Consider the following 13,233-nt stretch of genomic DNA (forward strand, 5'->3'; position numbering starts at 1 on the left):
AATACAGTTCTCAATTTCAGCTTCCTGCCAGTGTAGACCCTGGGAGGCAGCAGGTGGTGGCTCAGGTGGTTGAGTCCCTGAAACCCACATGAGAGATCTGGACTGAACTCTTAGCTGCTGGCTGCACCTTGGTCATTCTAGACATTTGTGAAGCAAATCATCAAACACGAGCATTCTCCTCCCTTGCCTTTCAAACTAATTAATTAGTATTTTTCTAAAAGTCAAAAACAACTAAGCCCTCCTACCTCAGTGGCCAGAAGTTTCTTCTCTCTACGTCACATCATTAGGTCTGAACTTCTAGCCTTCCCCTAAGCTCCATTTTATCAGTTCTCTATTGCTACCTACAAGCACACATCCCAAGCGGTGTGTGTTTTATTTCAATGATCAGAGCCGAAGAATTTCAGAGCTGGAAGGAAAACTAAATAATCACCTTTTTTTCAATTATTTCCTGTGTTACAAACTGGAAAATCAGAGGATTGTGTAACCCAAGATGTGCCTACAGCATAGGGTGAGAGATGATGAATCCAAGTGCTGAGTCAGTCCCTTGAGAGACAGTGAAGTTCCACGTCCCTGCTTGGCCCGCCTCCTCTACAGTGTGATCTTGTTTTTTCATTCTTGCTGCCTTGGTGATCCATGTACCGGTTTCCTAACACTCATCTCTGACCAAACCTCCTTCCCTCACTTCCTGAAGCTCCTGGGCAGCCCAGTGCAGCTAAAGTACATTATCTGCTTCTGGAGCAACTCCTAGACTAGCGAAGAACAAGAGAAGCAATTAAAGCTTAGATTCTCCTTCACCCAAGAAATAAAAATAGCCCATCCAATTTCATCAACATAGGCTGCTTGGATGTCATTAACACGTAGTTTATGTTGCCCAAAACCCTCCAAACTGAGTGTGGATGATTCTTTGTAAAAACATGCAAAGAGTATGTGAGCAACTGTGCCCCCTGGGCATATGCAGAAAGAACCACACTCCTGCTACCATGTCTGTAAATGTTCACCCCAATTCTTAAATTGCTCTCTATGTTCTTCAAGCAGGGGAGATCTTGGAATTCACAATATCTGTCCAACCCCATGCTTACCAGGTTTCCTTCTCTGAGCCACCAACACGTGCTCTACCAGCACAGGTGGGGAAAAACTTTGATCCTCTCTGCTGTTCTACATGCTTTGCCAAGTCCTCCAGAAACAGAAAAGAATAAATGGATCAAATTGCTTTGTGATGCCTACAAACATCTAGACTTTATCAAGCAAACAAGAGGCTCCCTTTAGCAAAAAAAAAAAAAAAAAAAAAAAAAGGACAGGGCTTTATAGATTAGAAGGGGTACCATGCAAACAGAACCAGACATTAAAACAAGAAACTAAGAATATCTCTTAAAAGAAGTAGAAATCATGTTAAAGTCCTGTGACCAAACAGCCAATGAGGGAGTAATGAGTGACATGTTGGTTAGAGTTTAGCAAACTGAGTAAAACCTCGAGGTGCCTGCTTGCTCCTAAGGTGTCATTCCAAGGATTTCGGAGGCTTAGGAGGAAATAAGAGACACTAGGAAAGATGGAAGCTCCAGTCCTGGCTCTCTGTAATCTACCTCTGCCTCTCTGGACAACTCAGACAAATTCCCAGAAGGCCAAGTTTCTTCTATTTTGAAAGAAGAGTTAGGCTGCTTTTCTAAGAATGTATAACCACTATAAAGTATGCACGTTCATGTATCTCTGATGTTTTGTTGAACTGACAGCAGCTTCATCACTTGGTAATTCCTCAAGGGGAGCAGCCTGAGGAAGAAACTTAGCCTGGAGTTCAGATACCTCTGGGTCACATCTCTGCTGGACACTTTATTGCCTTTGGGGCTCTGAACAATTTGATCTTTCCTTCACCCTAGTTTGCAAAGATGATAGCCTAGTCTGACAGTTTGATGTCAGACTTAAAGTAAATCTTCAAAATTTAAGTTCCCATTTGTTCCCTCTTACCGGAGTAAGATGCCTTGTGTTGGGCAGATCACTGTTACAGAGTAGACTGATGTTGAATTAATCACCCACCATGTCCATTGAACCCTCAAGTAATTATCTCGTGGGTGTACATTTGACCTGGTGATTAAGGTACTGCATGGGACACCTGCATCCCACACTGGAGTGTTTGAGTTTGAGTCCTAGCTGCACTGCCATCTCCAGCTCCTGGTACTACTCATCCTGGGAGCAGCAGATGATGAATGAATTGGGTCCCTGTGACCCATGTGGGAGACCCAAATTGAGATCCAGGTCCCCAGCTTCTGCATGGACCATCACTGGTTATGGTGGATATTTGCAGTAGTGAACCAGCAAATGAGCATAATCAATCTCTCTCTCTTTCATCCCTCAAAGAATAAACGGTTAATTATGAAGGATTAATATAATAGTTTATTGGGAATAGAAATTTTTATTGTCACAGTTCTCCAGATCATTATTGAGACTTTTGTTCTGATTCTAGAGGTGAGATTTAAGGAGGTAAGAAACTCACTTTGTGCCGTGTTCCAGATAGCATGGATGTGTGTGTCTGTCTGCAAGTGTTCATTCAGGCACACCTCCTAGTTGAGATGCATTGTGGGCCCCAAAATCTTCAATTTGAACAGACTTAATTTAATTTCCCCTGTCCTGTATCGGCTGAATAATGTCTCTTCGTAAGCCTTTGACTTTGGCATTGATGACCCTATCATATGGAACATAAACATCAATCTGCTTTCTTATTTCTTTGCAAATTCAATTATTTCTAATTACATAAAGGCAGCATTGATCAAGTAAGCATAAAAACCAATATAGAAGAGTTTAATCTCTTAAATAAGCTTGTAGGCTTCAAGGGATAATTGAATGTTATAGTATTTAATACAAGGAGATATCTTTGTTATTGATAACAGGCCCAAAGTGAAAGGAAACCGTGTGAACCCCATCATGCTGTATATTGATTTGCTTCAAATTGAAAATATTTGGATTCTGTTTTCATTTCCCTTTTCCTCTCTCTGCTGCTCTCTGCAGGCTTGGAAATGGGTTTTGGGACCTGTGGTCTTATACTCATGTGAAAGAATAATTAGGTTCTGGCGATTTCAGCAAGAGGTTGTCATTACCAAGGTATGCATGTAGCTTTATGTCTGAATAAAAGCCTGAGTGTAGAGGAAATTTCTTTATTAGCCAAGTTTTTAATTTGCCATTTTTATTGCAGAACTGTCTGTAACTTAGAGGCTCTTCTTCAGTTTTAGTAATTGCTTATATCTTGAACATCTTTCAGTGTGACTAATTTTACTGAAGGCAGGGAACACGGCTCCAGACCAGTACACAAAATTCTGATACAGGCTCCTGGAAGAGCATTAAGATTGTCTGGATGTCTCTTCATATGGTTCTCTCTGGGGGGAGAAGGCAGGGGAATCAGGGGGCTGCACATTGATCACAATAACTTCCTCCACCACATAACAACATGGATTTTACAAACATACGTATACTATCAAACACTGCCAAGCATGCCCTGCCTCCTGGGACTGGTCACTGTGCGATTCAGAGCAAGAAGGGGTCCACGTGAATCTACCCTAGCAAATGCAACATTCTTTGGTAGAAGGTGCTGGTCCTACTGTCCATTCTCACAGCTTCTCAATCTTCACCACATGCTACAGGAAGATAAGAATGGGTCCACCAAAAACCCAAATCCAGGAGATTGAAAAACTACCAAATACTCTTCCCCAGGCAATTTTTAAATATCCAAAGACATTTCCTGCTATCCAAATGTGCAGCACTTTGGTAATATAATTTTGACATAACACTATGTCCCCTTCACTGTCTTCATGAAAGCAGATATATAGGAATTGCTTCTTACATCTGCCTTAAGCTGTTTCTGTGTTGCTGTTTTTAACTTAAGCATCAAAGGGTGTCAGCCTGTATCAAGTGCCAGACTGTAAAACTCGTGGAAGCCTGCTGCAACTGTTACTAGGGAGACCACTTAACAGCAGAATCAGAACAAATAGTAGTGGGGAGAGGAGAAACCTAGCACTAATGATTAAAATGCTGTGAAATTCACTTCTGAATGGAAAAATACTGTCACCGTATCTAGATGTTAGATTTTGTTCCTGTTTACCTCTTGACAAAATAGATGTGGAGGCTTGGAGAAATTTTGTTTTCTTTCAGAAAATGAGACAGAAATTTCAGAAGAGAAATTAGGTCTTTCGTTCAGAGAAACAACAAATAAAAAGGGCCTCATAAAAAGCTGTGAAAACGCTGGCATGCCTCCTTATACCCAAAGAACCTGGGAGGACATTGTGCAAGCCTGGAGTAAAATAACACAAAACAAATCAAACATTACAAAGAGAGCTGGAGGGTTATTTGTTGTTGTTGTTTAATAATTTGAAGGGCTTCAAAAATTTCATGGAAAATGGTGTTCTAAGATCATGTAAAGTGTTGGCTTTAGCCCAGCAGTCAGCATGCCAGTTGGGAGGTTCCCATTCCAACTGCCTAGCCCAGGTCCTGGCTCTAGCTTCCTGCTGATTCACACCCCAGGAAGACAGCAGATGATGGCGCATGCAGTTAGTGATCTGCCTGTGTGATAAGCCTGGATGGTTTATCCCCTCGCCTTGGCCTGGCCCAGCTCAGGCCATTGCAGGTATTTCAGAAATGACGAGTGGGTTCGAAGATCTCTCTTTATACTATCTCTGTCTTTCTTTCTCTCTCTCCCAAATAAACAAATACTTTTAAAAGATAATGTACGTTTTCCTCAACATTCTGAAGCCCTTTCATGCTCAGGTTAATCTACAAGGGATGGAGAAAAGATGCAAATAATTGAAGAAGATACTAGCCTGTTACAAACATGGATTTCTGAGTATTCTTTTTGATAGCTTCAAATTACATGATACACTTAATATATAGTTATATAGTCTCATAGGGCTGACTAGCCAATTCTTTGGGGAGTCTGGTCATGACAGGTGTCACATTGCCACCCAAATTTCAAACCCAGAGCTCTGAAGGTGATAGATTTTATTCATGCCCAAGTGGCAATGCCAGACATGAAAATGGTGTCCAGTAGCACTGGCGCTAACAAGTGATTCACATAAGCTGTATGTCAAGAAAGCCACGTTTTTAGTGCATTTGATGTAACAAAGGCAATGTCTTACCATGTCTTGTTCTGATTTAGGTGATAAGCCACCCATCTGGAGTCCTGGAGATTCACATGCAGAAGCGTGACTTCAGAATGGCCCCGGGGCAGTATGTCCTCATCCAGTGCCCAGCCATCTCCAAGCTGGAGTGGCATCCCTTTACCCTCACCTCTGCCCCCCAGGAAGACTTCTTCAGTGTTCACATCCGGGCAGCTGGAGACTGGACCAGAGCTCTGTGCGAGGCCTTTGGGGACCAGGGACGAGACCTGCAGCAGCCCCACACTCTTCCAAGGTTAGAGAGCCTTTCTTGTGTGTGTGTATAAATCCACATTGAGAAAGAATAATAATACATCAATATGGTGTCAAATTCAGCAATATTTTATTCTAGGTTATAAAGTTTGACCTAACTATCTTTTCTGAACTAGTTAGTTTTTAATGCAGAACATATGGACAAGATAAAAACACTTGTTATACTTTCTAGTAGTACTCTCAGCATTTTACTCTTTTTGTCCATACATTCCCACATTTAGCATTTTAGACAATTTCTTTTTATTTTCATTGAAATATGAAGTGAGTTTTGAAATGTATTTATAGCATTTAGATACATATGGCAAACATTTCCTATTTTAGTAAACATTCCACAGTAGAATTTAAGAATTAATTGGAAAAAAAGATGCTATTTGGAATGTCCCCATCCCATATCAGAGTCCCTGGCTTGAGTCCCAGCCACTGTTTCTTATCCAGATTCCTGCAAAAGTGCAGCTCAGAAGGCAGCAGGTGACTGCTAAAGTGCTTGAGACCCTCCCCCACATGAGAAATCCTCACAAAATTCAGGGCTCCAAGTTTTGGCCTGGACCTGCCTTGACTGCTGTGGGCATCTGGGGAACAAATCAATAGACGGAAGATCTCTCCTCTCCCTCCCTCTTCTCTTCTCCGTCTCCGTCTCCGTCTCCTTTTTCCTTGTTCCCTTTGAACTAATTTTTTAAAATCAGAGAATCTACATTAAAAGGTTCACTTAGGAGTCTTCCAATAGAAGCAAGTGTATTTCTGTAAAGCAAACAAACAAAAAGAGTGTTCAGTAAAGGTGGATGATTTGCCAGGAAGGAGGAACACACTTTCCCGGCTCTGAGAGCATTCTTCTGCTATCTGTTACACAGCCAGGTATGGATAAGACAACTCTGAACTTTCACTGGCACAGCCTAAGGGCTGCAGACTGTATCTGCAAAGTCTGGTCTTCAGAAGCAGATTCCTGAGTCTCTGGATCCCCTTATAAAGTCAGAGGCTTTGAATTTCAGGGTCCACTCAGCTCCCATGTGACCCCATCTAAACATGATTCATTAATCTGCAATCCTATTTTTAAATAAGATCACATTGTAAAGTACAGGGTATTAAGATGGGTAATGACTTCAATATTTCAATGAGGGATACAATTCAACATTCACTAAAAGCCTGGCCCATAAAGACAAACACCGTGCCTCCTCACTCCTGCGTGAAATAGCTGAGAATAGGCAGTGATGCTAAAGCATCAGAAAAAAAACTACTGTAGAAAGGATGTCTAATGGATACAGCAGTATACATGGATAGGAGGAATAGTTTCTGCTGTTCTCTAGCACAATTGAATAATATGATTGACAGCCCTTATTTCAAAAGAGCACGTGAAGAGTCTGAATGTTCCAAGCAGAAAGAAATGAGAAGCAGGTTGGTGGTGAATATGCCTGTGATCTTGGTTGGCCATTACACGCTGTATGTATATATTAAGGTATCACACTGTGCTCCATAAATATAATTATATGTCAATTGAAATTTACTTTGTTGGCTAAAAAACACAAAATAGAAAGAAGCACCACCTGGGCACATAGCAAGTATCGCCACTCCTCTGCTCTCGGTAGTAAACACTGGCCTAAACTGACATCTACTCCAACAACATGATCACCCCAACACCAAGGAAGTCCAGGTCTCCTGCCTAGCATCTCAGAACAAATAGGGATCCAAAAGCGATGAGAAAAATGTTTTCCACAACTCAAAACAAGCATCAACACTACGTCAGATAGGAGAAAGATGTTCCGGTGGTCTATGGCACAGTAGGAGGATTCTAAACAACGTTGATATGTAGCAAATAGTCTTAACAAAACAAGAAGAAAATATTTTGAATGTTTTGTCATAAAGAAATGACAAATACTGGACCAACAGATATGTTCACCTCAGTTTGAACATTATACGTTGTGTACATGCACTGAAACAATACATGGTAGCCCACAAATACACTCAGATTTTATGTGTCAAGTGAAACGATTTAAAAGCAAATGCTGAAATTTTTGAAGGGGTTAATAAGCATATTCCTATGGTTGCCATCCTTGGGGGGCATCAGAATCACGCTACACAGCTGCTGCTGCAGGAGCTTTGGAAGGAAACACAGGAACTGCACAATCAGAACAGGAGTTCCCAGGTGGGTGGGAAGCAACTTTCTCCTCTGTAGCTCTAGTGCCTACCAATGGTTCCAACACAGGGTGTGATTTCAACACGGAATGAATCACTTTACAGGGTTCTTCAGCTCATTTAATTGGATAAATATGTATTGATGACAAATCAGACACAATAATAAATGGAAGGCTCAAAACTCTAATCAGCCTGTAGTCCCTCTTTCCCATGGGATGTAGAATTGAGGCTGTGACTGTATGTTGTGTATACAACGTCACCTCTCTTCATTTCAACCACTAGTTCTTTTTTTGTTGTTGTTAAATTTTTATTTTGAATTTTTGAATTTTATGGTACAATTTTGTAGAGACTGGGATCCCCTCCCCAAACTCCTACCCTTCGACAGATTTTTCCTCATTAACCACTAGTTCTAAGGAATCATATGAGATCAAGCCAGCTTGAAACATCATCAGCTCAGACATGATGATTCCATTAAAACCTTTGCTTTCTTTTGATGGAAAGAAAGTAAACTAACAGCACAAATATTGAACACTGGAAATCAAAGTAGACACGCACAATACATCTAACAGCTTTCCTGTGGTATTGCCAAGTCCCACAACGTTATCGCTTTTGCTAGCTTGGCTGCTGCAATGTGTGCCTGCCATTGTCTTGTCTGTCAACTGCTATCCCCTTTCACAAGATGGCTAGCATTTCAGCCAATCCCCTACAAGAACTTAATGTGTGTTTCTCAGTAGTTGGCTGGCTTTCAGTGTGTGGAGTGTAACAGCTGCTGTGGGACCTTGGCTTCTTGGGCCTCCTGAATTCACAGTTCATGACAAGGCAACCCATTGGTCTGGCACATGAAGAGGTGGTGGACAGGGGCAGGTAGTGGACAGAAGTAGAGAGTCAGCGAGAAAACTCATGCACACCTTGTTGTCGCTCCTTGGAAAGCCACCATGACCTAAATATGAGGATTCCATCCCAACAACTCATTCCAATCTAATCACTCCCCAAAGGCCCCACTTCTGACACCCTAATCAGATTAGTTTCCACCACTAATCCATTAAGTATTAATATTAATTCAATACCAATCACCCTAAGACTTTGGAAAGCAAGCCTTTGCCGTGTGGCCCTCTGGGAGATACACAAATAATAGCACTGAGGAGAAGCATTTTATCTGTTTGGTCTACTGCACATTCCCAATTCCTGGAAGAAAACTCTGCAAGTAGTAGGCACACAATAATTTTTTATGAAATGAGTAAACTGAATTGTCCTCGTTGGCAGTCTCCCCTCATTTGCAAATTGTTTGTCCTCTGCCTCTGTGTGGGTAGGCTTGTGTATTAGCAGTACAGACTTCCAAGTAAATAGATTTCTTTCAATACTTATTCATTTATTTGGAATGAAGAGAGAGAGAAAACTCCTGCTCCTCCCAGTGCCAGTTCAGTTCATAAATGGCCACAACAGCCAAGCTGAAAGCAGGAGTCTAGAATAACCTCTGAAACTCCCACAGGAGTGGCAGGGGCCACAGCTCTTGGGCCATCATCTGCTGCCTCCAAAGATACATTAGCAAATTCTGAACTGGAGGAGGAAGAACTGGGACTGGAACTAGATTTCAGAAATGGAACATCAGCCCTGAATACAGTGGCCAGACCAGCCATGCCACTCCCCAAGAAATTAGAACTGCTTAAATTTTTAACACACGAGGAATACGATTTTTATTTACTCTTTTGAAGATATTGCAGCATAGCACTGTAATTGACCAGACTGGGATGATTAACACATCTTTTCATTGATTTAGGAAGGTTTTAATTTAGTTCCAGGAATTCAGGAAGTGAAGGGTAAGGGAGGTCCCTTGGAGCTGAGAAGAAACCTAGACAAAGGGCAAGTGAACTTCTTTGTCTGAGCTTAGGGGGGGCGGGAGTCTGACCAACTTCTGAAGCAAATGAACACATTTCTCAGTTAATATTGGAATTCCAGCAATTTAACTTGATGCCCAGAGCTAAATGTTCAAATATGAAGTGACCTGGACCCAAAGCTTAACTCTGTGAATGATCTCAGGCAATCTTGTTTCAGTTTGCTTATCTAGACAGCACAGATGATAATGGGACCCCATGAGATCCCGCCTCCACTCACAAACCCATGTGTCACCACTACCACACTCATCTGAGCCCCATCTAAGACATGAATCTCCAGAGCCATGAGCCAAAATCAACTTCTTCCCTTCATAAGTCACTTTCTCACACATTTCGCTGTAATAATAGAAAGTTGACTAATACAAAATGATGATTAGATGAATAACTAGAGGTCAGTTTATGGGGACAAAACTATAGGTTACTGGAGGATGCTGGAAGCGGTGCTGTCCAAAGCCAGTAAGGACACCACAGCACAGGATGTTGCAGGATGACTTTCTTAAAGTTGCATTATTACAAATTCTGTAACAGAATCAAGGTGGGAGTAACAATAAACTTGATAAGCAAAAGTTGTACAAGGGAAGCCATCAAGATGATAAAAAGTCTTGAGAAATAGAGAAATGTGAGCCCCCCAAAAACAGTAATTCGGGGGTCATGACAGTTAGCATGAACACCAAGGCCTGAGTTGTCAGAAAGGGAGCTGTCTGAAGTCGGCCACTCAGGAAGGTCAACTGCAGGGAAGCGTGAGGAGAAACTGTCTCATCCATAGAAGTGCGCTGAGCTGATGCACATCGGATTGTGGTCAGCTCTCAGGGAGGTAGAAAGGCAGATAATCTAGAGGCAGGAGGTTGCACTGAATATTTTCCCTGTCATTTCAGATTCTCAATTCTAGCTTTGCAGGCATGTATTGTATATTTCTGCAGATTCTGTAACTCACTTCCCAAATGTGACTATTTGTAAACATAATAGCCAATAAGACATTTTAATCTATGGAGAGTTTTTCCTTTCTTTTTCTCAATTCCCTTTGTTTAGTTATTTATGAAATAATCTACAGTGAGCTAAGACACTAGCTCTGCCTAGTTAATGACCTTTTATTTGTATTCTTTCATTTTCATATATCAATATGCAAATAATGCATAATTAATTAAGATGAACTTGAGGAGACTTCATCTGAATTATTAGGATTCTGTCTTATAGAGTATTTTTGAATAAACCCAATTAAACTTTCCTGAACACATAGGGAAACCCAAATGGGTCAATCTCTGGAGCCTTCAACAGACATCCTTTAGGGAATGGTTATGAATGACTTAGAAATATTTTAATTAGCATATCTTTGTTCATATGTAAATGTGTGCTGCTGACTGAAATATTTTAAACAACTCCCAAATAAATTTATTCAAAATTACTATTGAACAAGTCCATGTTGGAAAGCAAGGGAAGACTTTGTGATGTTTAGACATGAGCTCGGACAAACCTGGCTCTCCAATTGGCCTGATGGTCTAGAGGACAAGGCAGAGGAAAGGTGAAGCACTTGTGCCCAATAATAAAAAAAAAAAACTGCAAAATTCTTAATGTGATGAGGGACATTGGAAGGCGGAATGTGGTGTTCTAAATTTTATGAGAAGACAAGATTTAACCTGGCCTAATGGGTCCAGGAAGACCTCGTTAAGAAAATCACTCAGATTAGGTATAATGAAATGTAGCCTGTTAACCATGTCAGAAGACAAGGAGAAACAGGAGGACTGCAAGGGGAATGTGTTTGCACACATGCTGTGGCACAAACGAGCACTGCATATTTTCAGAAACGAAAGAAAAGCCAGAATGAGGAACCAGCCCTGAGAGATGGAGAAGATTCCAGGAGCCAATACATGTGGGGCCATGTTAATGACTGACTTATTCATCCAATAAGTATGCTTGGTCCTTATAAAGAAATCAACAATTAAAGGCACAGTATCAGTACTACCTCTGACCCACTTAAAGATTTTAATCTAAACTCTTGAGTTTTAGAAGTTCTGCATAACTGATAAATCATTCTAAAACTATGTTCATTCCAAATGGATGGCTTCCATTAAATTAAAATTACTTAAGCATACTCAGAGTTGACTGAACAAATGACAACAGGAGAGAATGACATTAGGAACATGAAAGGGCCTTCCTCTGCTAACTGTCAGGGCTGGAGGAGCAGGAAATGCCTCTTCCATGATCCTTCATGACAGAGTCAAAAAACATTCCAATAACTACCAAGAACATGTCTCACAGAAGCGTAAGCTGGAGCCAGAGACATCAAGAGAGATAACAGGTTGTGGCCACCAGGAGGCCAGTCCTGGTCCCTTTATGTTAAACTCAGGCTAACAGGAGTTGCTCTGGCACATGCTCAGCCTCTCTGTACTATATGAAGACACATGGTGCTGATAACACTGGCTTTGGAAGGTTTGGTGCTCGAGCCGACATGTTCTGATGGTCGCTCTGCTTGCAGGCTGGCCGTGGATGGGCCCTTTGGAGCTGCACTCACAGACGTGTTTCATTACCCGGTGAGCATGTGCGTTGCCGCGGGAATTGGTGTCACTCCCTTTGCTGCGCTTCTGAAGTCTATATGGTACAAATGCTGTGCGCCCCAGTGCCAGCTGAAACTAAGCAAGGTATGGAAAAATCATTAGTTCACCCTTCTGTGGATTAAAAGGTCCAATGTTCTTATATCTATCGTCTGCAGATTCTTGGGGAGGATTTTAATTAACTATGAGGGATAAATTCAAGGATCCTGAACTATACTTATGTTCCTAAAAATCTCCTTTCAGTATTACATTTATGAGAAGGGTTATGTGTAATCTTGTTAAAGATGACAAGACATAAATTTTATTGCTTCATTGCCATTACAGGACATGTAATTGCTCATCTTGCTAAAATATAGACAGGCTGGAAATGGCTACGTGACTAGGCAGCAGTTAGCCACATTAGCAGGTAGCCTTCTCCTTAGCATCCTCAGGCTGACACCGTGGCGACAACCATCCAGTTCCATATCGTCCTCTCACACTGGTGCTGTCATTCATCTCCACACCTCCGCTTGGTCATGTTGTGTGTGTTCTCCGACTAGATCCCTCTTGATTCCCTTGGTTCCTTAGTCCTATTTCGAAACTCCAATCCTTATTTCAACCCTATAGAAAGAAAAGGAAGCCTCTGTCCATGAAGATTTGGGTCATCTGTGTCACTAATATAAATGGACAGAATAACAGGAGAAAAGCCCAAAAAATGTATTAAGGTACAGTTTTCTGGGAATCACATAAAGTATGAATCTCAAAGAAGGATCACCTGTTTGAAGCTTCAAAATCCTCTTTAAAAGAGGCAGGGAAGTGAGGAACATGGGCCATTTTAGTAGAGAAGTGTTTTTAATGGAGATGAATGGGCTTGAAGAACAGACAGTAGACTTGGAGAGAATGTCCCTTGGCTCTGGGATTGCTGTCAATTTAAACCTCTGTCCCTGTGAGTTCTTCTGGAGGATCCAGCCCTTTAAGTAAACACAGGACCTTCATAGAAAGCGAAAGAAGGAGAGAAAGAGGAGCAGAAGGCCAGAGAGGCTTTGGGTTTTCTTTAGTACAAAGCATTCAGCATGCCAAAACTTCGCAATGGAGGTACTGTTCCCGAGCCCCAGCGACACTTTTAGGGCCACCAGCAGCAAGGCAGAGCCGTGAGAACTCCTAGTGCTGTGGAACACAGGCAGAACCAGGGCACAGGTAATCTTGGTCCAGGTCCTGGCCCTGCTTCCTCTTCTTTGATTGGTCCTTTGACTGCAGTCTCTTCCTCCATCAAGGAAGATG

General features: G+C 41.7%; 1 protein-coding gene across 1 annotated transcript in view; it reads left to right on the forward strand.

Moving 5' to 3' along the window:
* NOX3 (NADPH oxidase 3) overlaps window positions 1-13,233 on the forward strand; it is a 59,474-nt gene that overhangs the window by 22,522 nt on the left and 23,719 nt on the right. Inside the window, exons 8-10 of the mRNA XM_004595473.3 lie at window positions 2,998-3,090; window positions 5,135-5,388; window positions 11,898-12,060. Of these exons, the coding sequence (XP_004595530.2) occupies window positions 2,998-3,090; window positions 5,135-5,388; window positions 11,898-12,060 (510 nt within the window). The remainder of the gene's footprint in view (window positions 1-2,997; window positions 3,091-5,134; window positions 5,389-11,897; window positions 12,061-13,233) is intronic.

This window comes from Ochotona princeps, chromosome 1, assembly GCF_030435755.1.
Source record: "Ochotona princeps isolate mOchPri1 chromosome 1, mOchPri1.hap1, whole genome shotgun sequence".
Lineage (NCBI taxonomy): Eukaryota > Metazoa > Chordata > Mammalia > Lagomorpha > Ochotonidae > Ochotona > Ochotona princeps.